The sequence below is a fragment of the Salminus brasiliensis genome, chromosome 25 (genome assembly GCF_030463535.1).
Source record: "Salminus brasiliensis chromosome 25, fSalBra1.hap2, whole genome shotgun sequence".
NCBI lineage: Eukaryota > Metazoa > Chordata > Actinopteri > Characiformes > Bryconidae > Salminus > Salminus brasiliensis.
In genome coordinates this window covers 25,803,863-25,823,937 of record NC_132902.1, presented here as the reverse complement: position 1 = coordinate 25,823,937, position 20,075 = coordinate 25,803,863, and the positions used below count along the sequence as shown (strand labels likewise).

The 20,075-nt window shown below is 40.1% G+C and overlaps 2 protein-coding genes across 2 annotated transcripts in view; one reads left to right on the top strand and one right to left on the bottom strand.

Moving 5' to 3' along the window:
* Positions 1 to 11,467, top strand: part of dnaja2a (DnaJ heat shock protein family (Hsp40) member A2a) — an 11,564-nt gene extending 97 nt beyond the window's left edge. The window contains exons 1-9 of the mRNA XM_072671497.1: positions 1 to 40; positions 2,902 to 2,961; positions 5,698 to 5,924; positions 6,108 to 6,188; positions 6,516 to 6,649; positions 7,709 to 7,905; positions 9,885 to 10,029; positions 10,122 to 10,249; positions 10,364 to 11,467. The exon at positions 1 to 40 is cut by the window's left edge and continues 97 nt beyond it. Coding sequence (XP_072527598.1) covers positions 1 to 40; positions 2,902 to 2,961; positions 5,698 to 5,924; positions 6,108 to 6,188; positions 6,516 to 6,649; positions 7,709 to 7,905; positions 9,885 to 10,029; positions 10,122 to 10,249; positions 10,364 to 10,552 — 1,201 coding nt within the window. The 3' untranslated portion in view covers positions 10,553 to 11,467. The remainder of the gene's footprint in view (positions 41 to 2,901; positions 2,962 to 5,697; positions 5,925 to 6,107; positions 6,189 to 6,515; positions 6,650 to 7,708; positions 7,906 to 9,884; positions 10,030 to 10,121; positions 10,250 to 10,363) is intronic.
* A 3,640-nt stretch (positions 11,468 to 15,107) lies between these two features.
* On the bottom strand, positions 15,108 to 17,705 carry cdca9 (cell division cycle associated 9). Its single transcript, XM_072671659.1, has 10 exons — positions 17,588 to 17,705; positions 17,371 to 17,502; positions 17,248 to 17,288; positions 17,101 to 17,152; positions 15,976 to 16,043; positions 15,859 to 15,908; positions 15,592 to 15,678; positions 15,417 to 15,489; positions 15,250 to 15,336; positions 15,108 to 15,158 (listed from the first exon to the last, which is right to left on the bottom strand). Exons 1-10 carry the CDS (start codon positions 17,703 to 17,705, stop codon positions 15,108 to 15,110), a joined length of 759 nt encoding a protein of 252 aa, XP_072527760.1.
* Positions 17,706 to 20,075: the final 2,370 nt, after the last annotated feature.

The following is a 20,075-nucleotide window of genomic DNA, read 5'->3' as shown; positions in this document are numbered from 1 at the left end:
CGGGGTGTCGCCCAGCGCCTCGGAGAACGAGCTCAAGAAGGTAAAGCGGGGGAACCGCGGGGGTCTCGGTTTAACCCGGAGCACCGCCGTACGAGCCTCCGCGGCCAGCTCCCGTCCTTTAAACCGGGATAAGGAAGCGGGATTAGCCGCGTTAGCTTAGCTTAGCTGAGATAGCGCTGGATGCTGTGGCCTATCGGCGCTAGCGGTAGCCAGTTAGCACGCTAGCTAACCTAGCCTAGCCAGCCTAGCTAAGATTATATCGCCTGTGTTGTCGAATACGCTATAATAAACCTATAACTTACTCATTTATTTATTTATTAAAGTAATTATGACTAATATCGGGCTGTTAAACGTGTATAATGTCTTTCTCGGATACGCGTGAAAATGTGAGACCCGGGTCCCTCCAAGCCTAGCGGACCGCGGCGCACCGTGACGCCGAGTTCACCGCCTCTAAATCGGCATGAGGTCGAGGGATCACCGGCTAGCATGCTAAGCTAACCCCTACCTCCCCTATTGGCCTAGTAGCATTAGCTAGCAGTGCCGGTTAGACGCGGTCATTAAGGTTTAGCTAGCCTAATAGCTACGTTCTCACTTAATTAACTTTAATGTGGCTTTTTAAACCTGTAATATTGTAATTATATTAAGTTTATATGAAATTATCCAGCTAGATGCTTGAAGAAAGTGCTTCTCTCCACTGCTGTGCAACTAGAGAGCTAGTTCGACGACAGACGAAGCTAACAGCGGGTTTAGCTCTTAATGAAGGTGGCCTGTGGCTGTAATGTCCAGTGGGTGGTTAAATTGGGTGGCTGGGTCATCTTCAGTGGGAGTCAGCCGGTGTCTGAGTCCTGCTGAGTAACTTTAGCCCTGTGGCTAGCCGCTGTTAGCCGGATTAGCTGGAGTGTAGCTAGATAGCTAGTCTGGGCCAGGCCTGGGACGTGTGTTTATGGCTCTTATGGGGTTTTGTAATTAGTATATTTCTCTAATCGTCTTTGTCCTTTCGAGGTCAGAGACTGAGGACCAAGTTTAGGATGATGGCCAAGTTCCCAGGCAGGTCTGTGTAGCTGAGCTCAGCAGCTACAGGAAGCGAGCTGGCCGGTTATGGTGGAGGGAGAGGCGCTGTGAGGGTTCCCTATGGTCTCAGTTATTTAGCTTCTGTGTAGTCTGTTATGTTGGCTGTGCTCCTATATCTGTCTGTCTGTCTGCTTGTCTGTCTAACTATGTTGATCTGTGTGTCTAACTAACTGCATGTCTGTCTGTCTGTGTTGCATGGAGGGGTAGACGTAGAGAGGTGAACAGGTAGACATGGGTGTCTGTCTGTCTGTCTGTCTGTCTGTCTATCTATCTATCTGTTGGTCTATCTATCTGTCTATCTGTCTGTTGGTCTGTCTATCTATCTATCTGTCTATCTATCTCTGTTGGTCTGTCTATCTATCTATCTGTCTATCTATCTCTGTTGGTCTATCTGTCTATCTGTCTGTTGGTCTGTCTATCTATCTGTCTATCTGTCTATCTATCTCTGTTGGTCTATCTGTCTATCTGTCTGTTGGTCTGTCTATCTATCTATCTATCTGTCTATCTATCTCTGTTGGTCTATCTGTCTGTTGGTCTGTCTATCTATCTATCTATCTGTCTATCTATCTCTGTTGGTCTGTCTATCTATCTGTCTGTCTATCTATCTGTCTATCTATCTGTCTATCTGTCTGTTGGTCTGTCTATCTATCTATCTATCTGTCTGTTGGTCTGTCTATCTATCTATCTGTCTATCTATCTCTGTCTATCTACAGGAAGCGAGCTGGCCGGTTATGGTGGAGGGAGAGGCGTTAGGGTTCCCTATGGTCTCAGTTATTAACTATATACATATTAACACAGACAGACAGACAGACAGACAGACATAGATAATAGATAATCCAGAGTATAACACACAGGCCCACTGCTCCCAGCGGACCACATACATACACACACACTTAACTACACACACATGTTCATGTTCAGGGAATACTATGTGCAATATCCCCCCCCCCCCCCCATATGCAATTAAGAGTCTTTTGCTGTAAATAATATTGTTATTGCTCTTTTAATTCTTATTTATATTGTGTACATAGTGTAAATTATTTATCCAAATTTTTGTAGCTGAGTGTCACTCAGTCAGTAACTGACTGTTACACTGGGAATTTCCCCACTGCGGGACTAATAAAGGACTATCTTATCTTATCTGCTGTTTATCTGGTTTACCATCTCAAAGTCAGATAATGTGTTTTTGTTGTTGATATGATACAAATACCAGTACTGACAGAATAATAGTAGTAAGATTACTACTCAGATTTGCTCCTGTACTAAATACAGTGACTTGTTTTATTTATGCAGTCTAATTACACTGTCCGTAATGAAGCCTGCAGTTGGCCAGTGTCCTCTATGAGCTTAGAAAAGCTTATTGTGCATCACTATACCAAAATTAATCACTATGTGAAAATATTGTCATTGTGATTGTTTCTGTTCCGATACAGATGCCGATACATGAATTTTGTGTATCGGCTGATATCCGATACCATTGCTGAATTAATAAACCATATATGTGACCATCTGGGAGAGACTTGCGGCATCAGGATTGGCGTAATCAATACTTTACTAATTTTGAGAATTTCCCCACATATCTTATATTGCCCAGCTTGAGTCAGTAGTTAAACTTGGTCTTGGTTCCAGTGAGTGAGTTCCAGTCTGAATTTGCCATATCAATGAAATGACCATGATGCCCAATGATGTCGTTAATCAGTTAATTTACTCGTTAAATCATGTCGTGTCTCGTTAAATCAAGACATGTCGTTTAGTGCTGCTTTGTGAACCATCAATATATTTCTTTATTTAAACACTTATTTAACAGAGAACCTTTTGTCATCCTTCTAGGCTTACCGGAAATTAGCAAAAGAATATCACCCTGACAAGAACCCAAATGCTGGAGACAAGGTAAGCAAGCAAGCAAGCATGGCTTCTTCAGGAATAACCATATTCTTGTTGTTGGCGTCTTTTTATAAGTAGGTTATTTAAGCTGTGTAGTTATGGCATGAAGTTTAAGCCTATGCAAAGAATAGTGTAATTCATTATGCTTCTTGTTTAACCTTAAAATAGCAAGAGCACTTACAGATAAATGTAAAATTACTCCTGTGCTTAATTTCTCTACATTTTAACATGTAATATGAAAGTGCACCATTGCCATTTATCTTCAGGCCTCACTTATTCTTCAGGGCTCAAATCCAGACACAATTATTGAACCCATGACAGCTGCTGTCAAAGCTGGTCATGTGTGGAATAGTTGGGTTAACACCACCCTAAATACTTTGCGAGCCACTTTACAGAACTGGAGTTCATCAAAAGTAGCTCTTCAAACCTCAGTAATTAACCTCAACTCAGGTGTTGGGTTTGTTTAGAGGGGCAGCTCAAATCTGACGTTGTCCTGTGTCTGATTTGAGCGTTCGGAACGGCAGAAGCACTAAATCTGACTTTCCAGCTTGAGTCAGGCTTCAAATCTAATTAAGACTCTAGATGGCGGAGTTGGTGGTGTGCGTTCCTATAGCTAAAATGTGGAGAACTGAGGAGGTTGAGCTTGGAGGTTTTCACTGTGTTATTTTGTAAAGGCGTCTTCATGAAAGGGCTAAGCTTAAAGCCTGTCTCTGAACAGCTAATCAGACGTTGGCAAGTGTTCTCTTCTGATTAGGTCAGCCTACTACACGAATAGCTGGGGCACGGCGCACTTCTGGTGTGAAACATGGCTTTAGCATAGCATTCTGTTGGGGGTTATATGGTGCTAAGATTTGGCATTGAAAAATAACATTGTTAAAATCTACATGGACTCTTAATGGTGGTAATATTAGTAGTGGCATATCATTAACATAGTGTCCATTAACTATCATTACTCTGAGAAATGATGAGTAAAGTTATACTGTCCCATGATTATAGTAGACATACTAAGATTATGCTGCAGACCTGAGCAGTAGAACAGTCTTGATGGTTTGGTAACTTTTATCAATAATTTATAAATAGTTCTGATCAGAGGAGGACGGGTCGGGTCCCCCTTGTGAGTCTTGGTTCCTCCCAAGGTTTCTTCCTCCAGCTCTGAGGGAGTTTCTCTTGCTCACTGGGGGTCTTACATTTTCATTAGGGATGCACAGATCTTTTTCTGTTCTTATACGGATACTAATACATGAACTTTGCATATCGGCTGATATCCGATACCATTGCTGAATTAATAAACAATATTTGACCATCTGGGAGAGACTGAAGACAATACTTTACTAACTTCATAAAACAAACTATAACAAATGAACCCAGCTTCTGTTTATTGGTCACTAAAATGAATAACTGTGCTGGACCTCGGCTCACTGCTGTCTGGGCTCAGGACTTTTATTCTGAAGCTTAAATTCTGTGAGACTAAAGAGGAGCGAGCAGCCCCTCCCTTCTCTGTTCTCCTTTATATAGAAGACGAGCTGGATTACTCGCTGAGAGATGATGACCGGTCGAGGGTCATGCTGGTTAGATAGGGGGAGTCTTGCTGTTTGCTATGATGTCTGTAGGTCACTCTGATCCTGGGTTATGAAGCCTAGAATACCGGCGATGCGAGAATCGGGTTCCATGAATGGATCAGTCCTTTGTAGCAGACTAATTACCCGATACCCGGTCCAGCTAATTTTGTTAGTATCGGCACGTATCAGAACGGTGCTTCCCTTGTTTTCATGTCTTATGCTGTTAATTACTGATTCTGTAAAGCCGCTTTGTGACATTATCGCAATAAGCAGTCATGCGAAATCCTCACGAGCGTGACTGTGCCTTTCATTTGCAGCCATTTCATTTAATGATCTAGAAAATGTAACCCTGAAGATTTAAGACTGCAATAGGTTTGGTTTTGATCCATTTATAGTCCCCAATATTTACTGATTTTAAGGTATTAAGCAACACAGACCTTTACACACATTGTTAGACTGCCAGTAAAATTATACCCCCCCCCCCCCATACTACATGCATGCTTTAAAATATAATAATAAAATAAACAATTTCTTTGTTTTTCTTTTTGTAACTTAAAATATTGCCAAAGTAGTGCATTGGCACCCTTCTCCTAAATTAGTTAACCTAGTTAACTCTCTCCCCCTCTTTTCGTTGTAAGCTCTTGCTGATCCATGCCTGTCGCATGTTTTTAAATGGCACAAAGTGACTTGTATGCTAATGGAGCTCACCATTGAGCTTTTGCTGAAGGTCGCAGGTTACTTATAAACAAAAACTAGGTGTTTGTTGTTATAGTGGAGCTATAGATTCCTATGGGAAACCGTTTTATAACCTATAGCCATGAAATATCCTCCTGAGATGTGCTTGCGCAGTGGTATCGTTGGCACCCTTGGTGCTGGTCTGTTTTCTGCATTTGGCAAGTTCCTGTTAACACCCAGTGGACCTCGGGCTCCAAATTGCTATAGGGACCCTTTTTTCTAGACAAGCTTATTTTTCATCTCTACAGGAGAGCAGAGTATGTGCATGGTGCTTGACAAAAAGCCAAAAGATGAAGAAAAGATTTGCATGGTGTCTCAAATGTAAATTTTTGTGATATTTTAAGTAATGTCCCATGTGTAGATGCTGCACTTCTAAACTCATTAATATGAGTAGTTTTAAGAGTTTGAAGTTCTTGAAGAGTTTGACCTATATACTTTGTGTTTGCAGTTCAAGGAAATAAGCTTTGCATACGAAGTTCTATCCAACCCAGAAAAGAAGGAGCTGTATGACCGCTATGGGGAGCAAGGGCTGCGGGAAGGGGGCGGAGGAGGTCCTGGAATGGACGACATCTTCTCCCACATTTTCGGTGGTGGCCTTTTTGGTTTCATGGGCGGGCAGAGTCGCAGCCGGAATGGTGGGCGGCGGAGAGGAGAGGACATGGTCCACCCTCTCAAGTAAGTGTGACCATACTAGCTTATCAAAGCTGTGTAGGCAGCCTAGGTAAGTCAGGTTATGGTGCAGAGATTTGGGAATAGCAAGGTCTCCTTGACCTGCACTGTTGGCCTGTTAATTATAAGTGAAGTGAATAATGGCAAAATAAAGGTTTCTGATGTCTAACTTCTTTGTTCTGTTTTTAGGGTATCCCTTGAAGACTTGTATAATGGAAAAACAACCAAATTACAACTGAGCAAGAATGTTTTGTGTAGCACTTGTAATGGGTAAGTACCGCGGATGTGTAATTCAATGGTGTCAGTGAAAGATAGTAGGTAATTTGTAAGGCCTATATGCATCACTCTGTGCCTCGTTTAACATTTGCTTAAGACTGGGTGGTTTTCTTGCTGCTTACTTTGAGATTGATTCAGGTATAACGCTTTGCCAAGTACTGTACATGCTGCTAAATTGATTGGATAGATGATGCATTGGATATTAAACAGTAAACTTCGTTTTGAAGTTCGTCACATTACCGTTATAGAGCCTTTACATTGTTTGTGGTTCATAATAAATAAAGGCTTGTCCTCTTGTCCACTCTTCCTCTGTTCATGCAGTCAGGGTGGAAAGAGTGGTGCAGTCCAGAAGTGTACAACCTGTAGGGGGCGTGGTATGCGCATCATGATCAGACAGCTGGCTCCTGGCATGGTCCAACAGATGCAGTCCGTCTGCAGTGATTGCAGTGGTGAAGGTAAGTTAATCCAGCAAATCTTTAAAGTGATAACAGCCAGGGAGAAAGTCTGGTGAGTCTCTCAGATATCTACTGAAGAGAGGCTTTGCAGAAAGCTAGTGCCCAAAAAGGTGTCGTCTCACTATAATTGGTCCACAAGGAACAAAGTTTAAGACCTTTGCACTGTCCTTATTTGGTCAAATCTCTGAGTGGCTAATGATTGGTGTATGCTCATTGTAATACCACAAATGCGTTATGACTAAAGGTCATTACCAATAGTGATGAGAATATATAAAAGATGTATTAGTGGTGAGCAATAGGGCTGTTTTGTCAATCATGAGCTTGTTGTTGATATTGTCAGTGCTTAAAGAACACTGATCGACTGCGCACTTCTTTTAAAGTGAAGTTAGTGATGTTTAATTAGATTAAGTGCTATAGGTTCGGAGTGTAAATCAGTGTACTGAGTCTGAGACTGTCCAAATAGCAGTTATAATAACCCTAAATATTGTGTAATGTGATTCTTTACATATTACATAATACTATTTTGCACTTACCACCCTTAATGCACTAGAGACTTGGCCTAACAGTGTCTTATTGTACTGTACAAGCCTGCATTATTATAATGACAGTTGAGTTTAATGTATACATGACTAATACATGGGTCACATGAGATCCGTTGGTCTCTCTTCACCTAGTAAGAAAATGAGTGCACTAGGTACAGCTAGAGAGACGCCAAGGCCATGGATGAGGCTTACTTGACTATCACGGAACAAAACGTTCTCACAGAGGAGCTGCACTCCCTCGAGATAAACCCAATAATAAATAAACCCATCTCGCACAGTCAGCGAGGGAGGAAGTTCAAGGATCTTTGAGTGAGGTCTGCTAAAAACGGCATGCCGAAAACATTTGTGCTCAGTGTTTTTTTTTGTAAAGTCAGTAGCAGTGGACTCTTACCTGGTCCGGCCATGGAAATGAGGCTGACCTGAGCTTGAAGTGATTCTGTGTTCAGGGAGACTAGTCCATCAACTGCTGGCAGTTTCTACGTACGAGACATGGTAAATATGGGTGTTGTATTTCTAGGTGAGGTGATCAGCGAGAAGGACCGCTGTAAAAAATGCGAGGGGAAGAAGGTGGTGAAGGAGGTGAAGATTCTGGAGGTCCATGTGGACAAGGGCATGAAGCACGGGCAGAAGATCACCTTTGGAGGGGAGGCAGACCAAGCACCAGGAACGGAGCCTGGAGACATCGTCCTGGTCCTGCAAGAGAAAGAGAATGAGGTGTGCCTTCACTTCACAATGCCAGAACGTTTCTGTGATGGCTACAGATCCTATTACAGTTTTCATTGACCTTCTGGTCTTATTTTCAGATCACTTAGTATCCAAAGACCAACATGGAGAATGAATTGAATCTTAATTCATAAAGAATTGCTTAACAAGTGGTTTAAAAAATATATATATATACACCCCATAGTGGATATAGCATTAGCTGAGTGCTAGTGTGGATTACCACAGATTGCAGTGACAGTGTGTCATGAACATGCTGTGGTCTACTCACCGAAGTGCAGCAATCAATAGACCTCCCACTCTTATCCCTGGCCTTCTGCTAAACACACATTCAGACCTTTTGAAATGAAAGTGAGCACCATGAAGCTTGATGAGCAAATGTGCTTAAGAGCTGCCCCTACCTGTAGTGCAGTGGGTTGTTTTAGGATTTTTTTTTTAGGATGCTGGGAATAGGTTGGATTTCTCACAATAATAGGGTGTATGGTGGAAATATCTGCTGCTGAGCATGTGCCTCTGAAATGAGTCGAGACTGTCATAGTTGGTTTTAATCCATATTAGTTTCATGTCTCAGTTTCTCTTGCAAAACTTCATATTCCAGTACATGCTCCTAGACTTTCAGATTTTTAAAATTAATTTTGTTACATGAACAATTTTGAATACCATGTAAAGTTCGAGACGTCACTCGGTATATGTATATTTACACTTATGGCATTTAGCTGACTCTCTTATCCAGAGCAACTTGCAAGGTTACTTGTATTACAGAGGGAGGGGGGCAATGCAAAATTAGGAGTCTTGCCCAAGGACTCTTATTAGTGTAGCGCAGCACAGTCACCCAGACTGGGAATCGAACCTTCTCTCCCACATGGTGTAATAGCTAACTGGCAGGTAGTGGTGTTATCTGTTGCACTACACCAACCATATTAAAACTAATCTACGAAAACAACCTGCTTAGAAACCAGTGTTTTTGTGGCGTCCCGTGTTTTCCGCTTAAAGCTGTTTAACCTCCCCCGTTCACACCGCCGTTAAATAAAAGGAGTATTTCAGGACTTGCTGCTTTTGAGTGACGCATTACAAAGTATGTTCACTATGTGGCTATTTACAAGTCAGTCTTGAAGGCACAGTAGCAGGTTTTTTTTGTTTTTGTTTTTTTTTTATTCTAATGGATGAAGAATTTGCTTTGTAAAATAGCACCTGATGCAGCTTGCAGAAAGCTGTGACTTACTGGCAAGTTATATTTGGGATTATGCAGCACTTTTGTAGGCTGCTTTACTGTAAGGGTGTGTTTTGGTGCAAGGGTTTTATAATGGCAGAATGTTAATTAGTAAATATGACATGTTGATAATATACATTCATGTTAACTGGCACGTCACTGGCAGAAAAGAAAGGGTCACAGCCTATTTGCCACATTTGTGGATTTAATTTTGATTAATCTAAAAAAAAAAAAAAGGTTTTAAATTTAAAAACAATTGTTTTGATGCTGGAAACCAAGAAAATACAATGTTCCCTCTTAAAGGCTTCAAGGCTTGTTTATGTTCATCGTTAACTACTGATACAGACTAGGCCTATAAATGAGCCTATAAATGAACCGATTGGTAATCCCTGGTCTATCTTAAGTCTGCTTGAGGATGGAAACACTTTCAGACTCTGTGCTTCTGTGCTGCTGTCACCTCCAGACTAACAAGCTTCTGAAGCCCCCTTCAAAATAGCTTGGCAGGCCATGGCGCTGACACATGTTCATGTGGAAAACTGAAGGGTAGGGGGGCTTAAGGGGGGCTTAATAAGACCACACTTATTTTGGCCCTCTGTGGGTCACACATTCAACAGTGAGCTGCTTTCTGTTTGCAGTCTCTGTTGCAAACGACGTACAGCTTTTTTTTTTTTTTTTTTTTTACATTCCTGTGAATGATGTTGAATTTTAATGGGATTTCTCATGTCTTTCTGTCAGAGCTGAACATGTTCCTGTTCTTTTCTAGACATTCAAAAGAGACGGCCATGACTTGCACATGACCCATAAGCTTGGTCTCGTCGAAGCACTTTGTGGATTTCAGTTCACCCTGAAACATTTGGATGGCAGACAGATCGTGGTGAAGTACCCAGCTGGTAAAGTCATCGAGCCAGGTGGGTCCTCTTCAGAGCCCTCTAGGCTTCTGTGGTGCTCAGCTCTGTGTTTGTAGATATGGAGGAGATATTAAGTGGTGTGTGCTTTTCAGGTTCCGTCAGGGTTGTGAGAGGGGAGGGCATGCCACAGTATCGTAACCCCTTCGAGAAGGGAGACCTGTTCATCAAGTTTGACGTGCAGTTCCCAGACAACAACTGGATTAGCCCAGAAAAACTAGCAGTAAGTGTTACTACTCATGACCCACTCCTACAACCTCATGTTTTGATTGATCACAGTAAATCCTGATGGCGTATCAGTACTAGCCCAAGCTCACTGGTCTCTATCTGGCTGCAGGAACTGGAGGATTTGCTGCCTATGCGCTCCGAGGCTCCCGTCGTCACTGGTGAAACGGAGGAGGTCGACCTGCAGGACTTCGATATCAGCCAGAGCTCCTCTGGCGGCCACCGCCGAGAAGCCTACAATGACAGCTCTGATGAAGAGGGTGGCCATCATGGCCCTGGGGTGCAGTGTGCCCACCAGTAAGCCCGACCGTACCATACCAACCTGTCTGGCTCCAGCAAAAGAGCCAAAAATGTTCTAGTTGCACAACATCACAAACAAGGTGTTGGTTTTTCTTCTGATCTGATTGGGGTCTGCCTTAAACAGTGAGAAATTACATGACCTATGATCAGCTGCCTTCCCTGTAGTACACGCACATATGAGCCCATCTGTACTCCCTGTACTCTCCATCCTCCCCAGCAACCCCCTCCACCCCCCATTTAGGCTCTTTCCACAGGCAACCCCACATCAGATGGGGAGGAAAAAAGGTAATTTCTCTTTTACTTAGTGTGTAACGTTTGCATTTGTTTTTGTTGTTGTCATAGTATTTAGCGTTAATTTAAAACTAACCACAACATGCAGTTTTGGCCTTGGATTTGAGCCCTTTTTATTTGAGAAGAGCAAGTTCGTAAGAAAGCGAGAGTAAAAGAGAGAGGTCCTTTTGAATAAATAAAAGAAGAAAACACCTTTGGGACATTTACATTTTTAGGTTTGTATGTATCTGTGCTTGATTTTTACCACTTCTTTTTCTTTTCCTTTGTAGATTTTTACTTTGTTTTTCCTTTCTATTATATTTTAAGAATTGGAGAAAGAGACTACAACATTGTGTATAAAATTAAAGTGATTGTCATTTAAGCTTCAGCTGTCACACGCCAAGTGTGATTGTATTATTATTATTATAATTATAAACTAGTTGAAAAATCAAATGCCTGTATCAGTTTTCAGCCGAGGTGCATGTTGCAAAGGCTTTGTCCCTGCGTTAATGGTAAAACATCCAGATCAGAAATGTATGAAGTTCTTATGGAACGAGTGAGGGGGCAAAAAGAGAACGGCTGTAGGCGTATAACTTCTGTGAAAAGTTTATGAAGTTGTTAAATAAAACATTCAGTATCTCTACAAGAGCAGTTCAATTTTTTTTAAAACCTCAGTCACCTGATGTACAGCTTTGGAAGGATGGAGCCTGTACTGTCCTAGATCTCCACAATATTGAGTCTGTAGCACCTCCTCAAAGACAACCAATGCATTGCCATGTGATATGTGTTATGCGCCAGAACCCCGTGGTGATCTTTTCTGTCACTGCTGGTTTTCAGACAGTGATCAGATCGGTTTGGTGGTTTGAAAGATGTTTATTGCTGGTCAAAACAGGTGGGGTTTCTCAATTAGCTGGACAATTTGATCCCAGAGGCATGGACTGTCACAGATATATCCCACATCTGGTCAATTGGACAGGTTACCCTTTGGGCTTGGGTTATGCTAAAGTTTTGGGACACCTTCTCATTCACTCTTCTGAAATCCAGGGTATTTATAAAAAAATAAAATGACTATATTGCTCTTAGCTGTTCCCAAAAGACATGGGATGGAGCTCCACCATCCATCATTCCAGAGCACACAGTTCCTCCACTGCTCCACAGCTCATTGCTGGGGGGGTTTATACCCCTCTGTAGCCCTTTGTTGGCATTACGCAGCGTGGTGCCAGTAGGTTCATGATGTTTATCTGCTCCAGAAAGTCCTATTTTAATGGCAGTACTTCTTTAGAGGGTCTAGAAATGTCTGTAACAACTAAAAGAACCGAAATGCATTCATTAGCTGGGGAGTCCACAAACATTTGGATGGGGAATATCTGGCTAAACCAAGGAACCCTGCTTTTTTTTTAGGTTATTACTTGGACTACATTGTTGAGTTTGAATGTGAAACATCAACAAAACTGAATGTATAAGCGGCATTATAGTCTAAAACTATCATTTAATGTTTTATCATGTCAAGAAGGGTTGCAACCTCAAGTCTGGTGGCATTCATGTATCACTTTTGTTCATTAATGTGTTTTAACACTTGCCATGCCTCTATCAATTATAACCATTAAGAATCCCTACAGGGCAAAAAAAACCTGTGGCCAGGCCTCTTGAAAAAATGCATTGTCCCACATGGTCATAGCAGTAATAGGCTGGCTTCTTGCTTTAGTCAGCCCAGTGAGTGAAAACTTTCAAACTGCCCATTCCCAAGTATCTGTGGAAGTCCCTTCTACCTTCAACATGTAGCAATCTGGGGTTTTCCTACTGTTTACAATGGGAAGTCCCACTGCAGTGCTGCTGTAGAAAAGCAGCAGGCCCTATTTACAGCATACTCACTGAGCCCCCTTTTTAAGGACACGTTATTAATGCAGTTATCTGCTCAGGCAATTGTGTGGACATGGTCTAGAAAGCTTCGGATAATATTTTACATCGATCAGCAGAATGAGGACAGATGTTCTCTTGTAGTTGCTAGAGCTGCGGGTCTCCTGGTTTTTTTTTGCTTTTTAGCTCTGCAGTTTACTCAATGGTAAGTGGCTAAAACTCCTCGTGGAGAGAAAAAAAGGAAGGGTCTCTGAATGAACACCACCTCCAATCTTAAGGGGAATGGGCTTAAACAGCAGAAGACCACGTCAGGTTCCACCGCTGTCCGCCAAGAACAGAAAGCTGAGGCTGCAGTGGGCACAGACTCGCAAACACAGGGAAGCTGAAGACTGGAGAAATGTAGCCTGATCTGATGAGTCTTGGCACAGAGTTTAGCACAGATGGCCTGATTAAATGGACCCAGTCTGGCGGGGAAGGTTTTCTTGGCGCGCTTTGGGCCGTTAATACCAATCAGTCTCTTGAATGCCACAGCTTATTTATGCATTTCTTTATGGACACTCTGTAATCTTGTAAAAGCTGCTTCCAGCATGATGATGCAAACCTTTGTTATATATACTCTAGGTATATACACTAAGTTTTCAAAGGACTAATATATAGGTGTAGGTAGGTGATATATAGCTAATAGGTGGTAACTATCAAGACAGGATAGTCTAATTAACACACCCACAAACACAAGCAGTGACCGTGAGCTTAAGAGTGGTGGGCATTGAACCATTGCATAGGCACCCAGGACGCAGAGCGGCTCAAGGGCCCAACAGTGGCACCCTCAACCCACTCATCAATAGTCTGGTGCTCTAACCGCTGAGCCACCACTGCCCACAATGATGGTGAGACGATGTTCACCTAAAGCTTTAGACATCAGTCCTGACCAGTTTGCTGGACCCCAACTGCATAATTTAACCCTTTAAAGCCTGAACAATTGCAATTCTTTAAAAGTGAAGTATTTGACCTGCTTACCTATTATAAATAAATAAATAAATAACACTACATCTCATTTTGCATCCAGTGCATCTAGCAGTAGAGAGGTCAAGAAGCAGCAAGGCTGTGATGCGGCTGACACGAGCCAAAACTGTAGATCACAGCCGTGCTGTTATGCCACCATAACACACAACGTTGGTTGTTCTGTTGCTTTTATTCATCATTTCAGAAAATAATTTAATAATCAAACAAACTGAACCGTGAATGAACCACTCAGTATGATTTAATGTTGGCGTCTCCTTCCGCCAAATTATAGTCCCATCACCCGCAGCTTGTTGCTCATCACAGTACCGAACTCCACTGCCTGCACAGCCTGCAGTTCCCTCTCCACCTCCTTTAACTGACCAACTAATTCGGCTTTGTTTCTCACTCACTTTTTTCGTGTCTGTTGTTGTTTATTGTTTATCTCTTTATCTCTATTTATGGCGCAATAACCGAAGAGCCGGGTTATGAAGAGTGTTTCCTAAAACCTCAGAGTTAATATAGTGCGTAAACGCTTGTCCAGGATTTTCCTTTAATTTAGTAAAAGTATAATGATGTATTTCTCTAAAATTACAAAGACATTCCTATTTTTCTTCAGCTAAAAGATTGTGGGCGATCGAGGCCCTAGCTAGCATTACTGCTACTGGGTGCGAGCTAACTGGTTGGTGAGCTGCCGTTGGAGTTTAAAGCTTTAATAAATTAGTCTGCGGTTCTGAAACTTTAGATAAAGGGTCTGTGTTGAGAAAATTAAGCGTTTATGGTGTGAAAAGTATCAAACATTTATAAACTGGAGTGCTTCATATAAACCCATTCATTTTGGACGCGCTCAGGAGCGCCCTCTAGTGTCAATTCTCTACAAGCTCTCTACTACTACAGGTCTCAGCCAATCAGCTTTCAGGACTGGAATTGCCAGTCATAATTTGCATGATTTTATGATTAAAACATTAATTAGTTATGCAGAGGATTTTATTAAACTAAACCAAAACAAATTGTTTAACCCCTTATACTCCTCAGCTGTCAAATTTCTAGTCACCCAAAAATAAATAAACTCCACTTCCTGCACACTCTGGTGCATGTGTTAGTGTTTAATAATATTTTAATAATTAATTAATCCTCACACTGATGTAGCAGACTCAAACTCGTTTATATATAGATATAAATATAAATAATACATATTATACACATACACTTTGCTTCTTTAAGGGGTTAAAAGATTAGGAAGTTTAGCTCATCAGATAGCTCCTATGAACAGCAGAAATAAGCGGGTTTAGTATAAGCCATTAGAGATTCTTTACAATTTGATGCAAAAATGTTCATTCCAACAAATCACCCAACACAATATCTTGTAAATATTTATTTATATAAGAAAATATTCTTTAAAACACGATCGTTCTTCAGGTTGAGCCCCATCAGTGAGTCATATTCATCTTAACCTTGTTGCACAGGTACTCCATCAGCTCCTGAAAGCCACACGTCACATTTCAGACTGCTTCCAAAACAAAACGTCCAAAAGGGTCAAGGCTTCATACAGCACGAGACAGCGTCACAAACCTTGATCCTTTGCATTTGACACAACGCCAAATCATCCAGAAGTTCGAGTTTAACCTCATCCTTGTTCTCCTCAGACAGAAGCAGAGTCTAGAAGAAGGACAGAACCAAAAAACACTGCATCCTGTACTCACTGCTCCGCAGAACGTCTCTACAGCAGCTCTACTTACCTCTCCCATAGAGGTCGTGATCAAGGCTGTAGCGTTCCCAGAGAGGTCTTCACTCAGTGACCGACTTATTGATCTGCAGGAAATGGAAATAGAACCAAAATAAGAGCCTAGACTGCAGCACACCACCACTGCTGCTGCTGCTGCTGCTGTACTATGAGAGACCCCACATACACACCTTGCTTTCCAACCAGACACAAGAGCTTGGTCGCTGAGTTTGACCACTCGGCCATTAGTTCTGGTTGAGCTGATCGTTGAGGCACATCTGTCAAAGGAAACCGGTTATGCCGTCTTTATAGGATTAGTAAATGCAATCGGTAACAGATAGGTGGAAAGGAATGGACACCATATATCCCTAAGCCTAATAAAGTCTACTTTTATAAATGTGGACAAATTGGCCCCAATAAATAAATAAATAAATAAATCAATCTCAAACCCGCCTTACCGCAGACTTCCTGTGCTGTTACTGGACTTCATTTTCTTCTTCGTTTGTCTCTGTAAACAATATAATCATTAGATTTGATTATTTAGATTCTTAACAGATCAAGACGTGTGTGTTTACCTTGACGCCATCATCGGTTTTGTTCTGACTGGTGGCTTTCAGCTGTGCTGCAGAGTTGCTGGACTTGCCTGAATGCAAAAACAACAGGGCTTCATCATTTTGTAAACACGGCTAAATGGTGCAGGAATGTCTAACTGGATTAAGCCATTAATGTCAGTACCAGACATGCAACTTTATATAGTTGTAATGTTAAAATTAAGTTGAGACACCAAACCACAAGACAGGAATACATTACACTTTCAAAGCAACACCAAACCTTATTGCTAAGATATATTAAATAAGCCAGTGTTTGTGATGGGGAAATAACCTACAAATAAAGAACCCACTGGTTCTGCCACTCTGGCCTCCTTATACTAAATTGTAATTGTTGACATGTTATGCATGTAAATCACCTAATAATATAACCAGCTGTTAAATATTATGTGAAATTAATAGTTTTTAAATATTTTACTAAAACGTCCGGTGGGTCTCTGGTGGACGTCTTGTTCCTCTTCTTGGAACGAAGCTGATATTCGGCTTCAGAATAAAGAGGAACCCTTAGGAATTCCTTCAAATTTCTGCACAGTTAAAGTGTTAAGATGTAAACAAAGCCATCTGGGGTGGGCTGTGTGTGAGAAACACGGTTGTAGAGAAACTCAACAAGTCAGAGCTGTTGATTATTACAGTGGTGGCGAACGTGGAACCAAACGCTTGAGGAGTTTAATGCCGCTCATAGAACGAGATTACACCTAATAGTTATGAATACACTGCCTGAGGCATGGCTTTTTAAAATAACAAAATATGGTTGACTGGCAGATATGAAGCAAATTAGTCTGCAAATAAACACATACTTTCAGATTTGCCACTATTTTACCATCAAGAACACTGCATATTAAACCCTGGAGGCTCGTGTCAGTGGGTTTGGATAGTAGACTGAATACAACGAATATTCACACAGAACCCCACCCTGTTCTTCTACAGCTCAACCACTGAATTACAGATTTTTTTTGTAATCCCCTTGCTGTTACCCAGCAGAAACACTCGCCTGATTCAGCTCAACTCCCTCCCAAGGCCTCCATGAGGTCAAAGTCAAGGTGGCAGGCCAAAGAGATGGAGCAGGACCATGAAACTGGTGCAGATACTCACCTTTTTTGCTGGGCTTCCTGCTAAGCGGTTTGCTCATCTCTGGAGATGCAGCCTGCAGACATGAACAGGGCATTAAACAGCTGCACCGGATTCACACTGACCGTCAAACAAAGAGGGAAGGTTTCACCAGGACTTGGGAAAGCTTACCGTGATGGCCATTGTGACCTCCCCAACAGAAGCTTCCTGGGCTAAAGTACACAGCTGTTATGGTCACTTTCTGAACACCTTAGACAAAAGATAAAAGAGACAGAGTTCTTTGAACATAGCTACCATTCATCAGATCTTTCATCAGGGTGGTGTGGAGGGATTGAGGCAGCTTCATCATCTCGATCTTGAAGGCTCGGTCCACTGTGGCCAGCAGTTTGTCCAGCTTGGCCTCCATTTCGTTGACCCGTTCCTGAGCTGCTTGGAGGACAAACACAAGACTTCAGCAAAACCAGGTTCAGGCTTGGTAGGATATCTAGGACTTGGACCATAAACACCAGACCTTCCTTCTCAAACTGCTGGATGAAGAGCTCTTTCCTCTTCCTCAGCTTGTCCACACCATGCTGGCCTTCTGCAGTGTCAGATACATTACTACCTTTTCGAGCTCGTCTTGCTGCCATGCTGTCAAATCCTCCTCACCTCCACCTTCTCAGCACCACCTTCTCAGCTCTGCTCCTCTGGAGGTTCCTTGGTGGATTAATATGAATAACTTTGATTAGCAACACCTGATGAAACTGGGCTATTTTTAAACGCTGATATTTTTTCCTCATAAAAGCTTTAAAGAGCTTAATTGTTGACATGTTATGTATATAAAGCATCTAATAAATGTTAGATTTGATGTTAAATAAATTGTTTTTAAATGTTTTGATAAAACTTCCGGCGGTTCTCTGGTGACGTTGTGCACAATGGCCGCGAGACCCCGTTGCTATGCTGCTGTTGCTGCTGTTAGCTTGTGGTAGCTAATGCTAACAGCCACATTAGCTAATAAATCTAATAAAACTCAGATTTATATGATTATTATGATCGTTTTAAACCAATATGTCACACAAAGACACAATGTACTCAATAATAACCCGGTTTAATATTAATAAAGGAGTTTAATTCTTTGTAGTTATCATCAACCAATCCTGTAAACAGCATCAGAGCCATTTATTATTATTATTATTATTATTATTATTATTATTATTATTGTTATTATTATTATTATTATTATTATTGTTGTTGTTGTTGTTTATTTTATTTTTTTATTACTATATCGTTGTTATTGTTGTTATCACCATCATCATCATCATCATCATCATCATCATCATTATTATTATTATTATTTATTATTATTATTATTATTATTATTATTATTATTATTATTATTATTATTATTTTTATCGTTGCTATTGTTTTTATTGTTGTTATTGTTATCATCATCATCATCATCATCATTATTATTATTAGCGTTGTTATTGTTGTTATTATTATTATTATTGTTGTTGTTGTTTATTTTATTTTTTTATTACTATATCGTTGTTATTGTTGTTATCACCATCATCATCATCATCATCATCATCATCATTATTATTATTATTATTATTATTATTTATTATTATTATTATTATTATTATCGTTGCTATTGTTTTTATTGTTGTTATTGTTATCATCATCATCATCATCATCATCATCATTATTATTATTATTATTATTATTTATTATTATTATTATTATTATTATTATTATCGTTGCTATTGTTTTTATTGTTATTGTTATCATCATCATCATCATCATCATAATCATCATCATTATTATTATTATTATTATTATTATTATTATTATTATTATTATTTAGCTACTGAATTGTGTAAAAAAAATCAATTCGTACTTTTCCGATGTTTTTTTTTTTTATTTTGTTTAAAGTTTTGTTTATAAATTATAAATATATATTATTAAATATATTTTTTTAAATTTTGCACAATAGTAAATGTGAATGTTAAAGGGTGCTCAGCTTGTACTAATTTAGTAAACTATAAGTGACATATTATTAAAAACTAAATAAGACGTGGTCATTTAATACTGTATAATAAATCAGCTGTAAATTACAATAGATACAATTTAAAAAGCAAATAAATTAATAACACTGAGTGAGACTATCAATCAACACATCTCCAGAAATAAAACCGTGTATGTTCTGTTTGAGAGATTTTCTGAACACACATCTATTTGTATACATATAGAAAATACACCTATGTGTACATCCTGAGAAAACCGTGTAATTCTTTTGTAGTTAAAATAAAAATTGGTAGTTGGAATATCTCTTTAGTTTGCACGTGATAATTAATTATTCACTGCTTACAGATCGATATTTAAACAATACAACAATTGATGATCCTCTTTATAGTGTGTTGCACCTGCAACTATTGTCCACCAGATGGCGCGGGCAGGGTTTTGGAGGTGTGTCCTATAAAGACGCTGTCAGCTAATATTTAAAAACAGGATCATAGAAGATAATGACTGATTAATAACTGTCTAATGCAGGAACACTACCTCTACTATATTTTCTTATTTATATTAACCCTGTATTATATGCGTGGAGTTTAACATAATGCTAATGAATCTCTAAACATCAGAGAATTCAGATGAATTTTGTTAATGTATTTTAGAAAATGTGACTTTATAAGTGGTTTAATTTGTCTGACAAAAATATAATATAATAATTATATATATATATATATACTTTTAATAAATTGTTACTAAAACTGACCACCAGGTGGCAGCAACTGCAGCCGTTCATGTGAGCATGTTGACAACTGTTCCTCTGAGCCTCATTTACCTGCTCTCACACTCCTGATGAAGTGTATATGGATTAAAATTAATAGATACTTTAATAGAAATCTGATATCAGTATCGGAAAGGAAAAAAGAGGCATTGCTGCATCCCTATGAAAATGTATAGAATTGTTCTTTTAAATATAAAACTTAAAATATTATAGTAAAATATTTATT

Coding starts and splice junctions, on each gene's coding strand:
- cdca9 (XM_072671659.1), bottom strand. CDS start 17,705: ATGGCAGCAAGACGAGCTCGAAAAGGTAGTAATGTATCTGACACTGCA. Junction 15,679..15,858: donor AACAGCACAGGAAGTCTGCG/GTAAGGCGGGTT, acceptor TTCCTTTGACAG/ATGTGCCTCAACGATCAGCT. Junction 15,159..15,249: donor GTCAAATGCAAAGGATCAAG/GTTTGTGACGCT, acceptor TGTGGCTTTCAG/GAGCTGATGGAGTACCTGTG.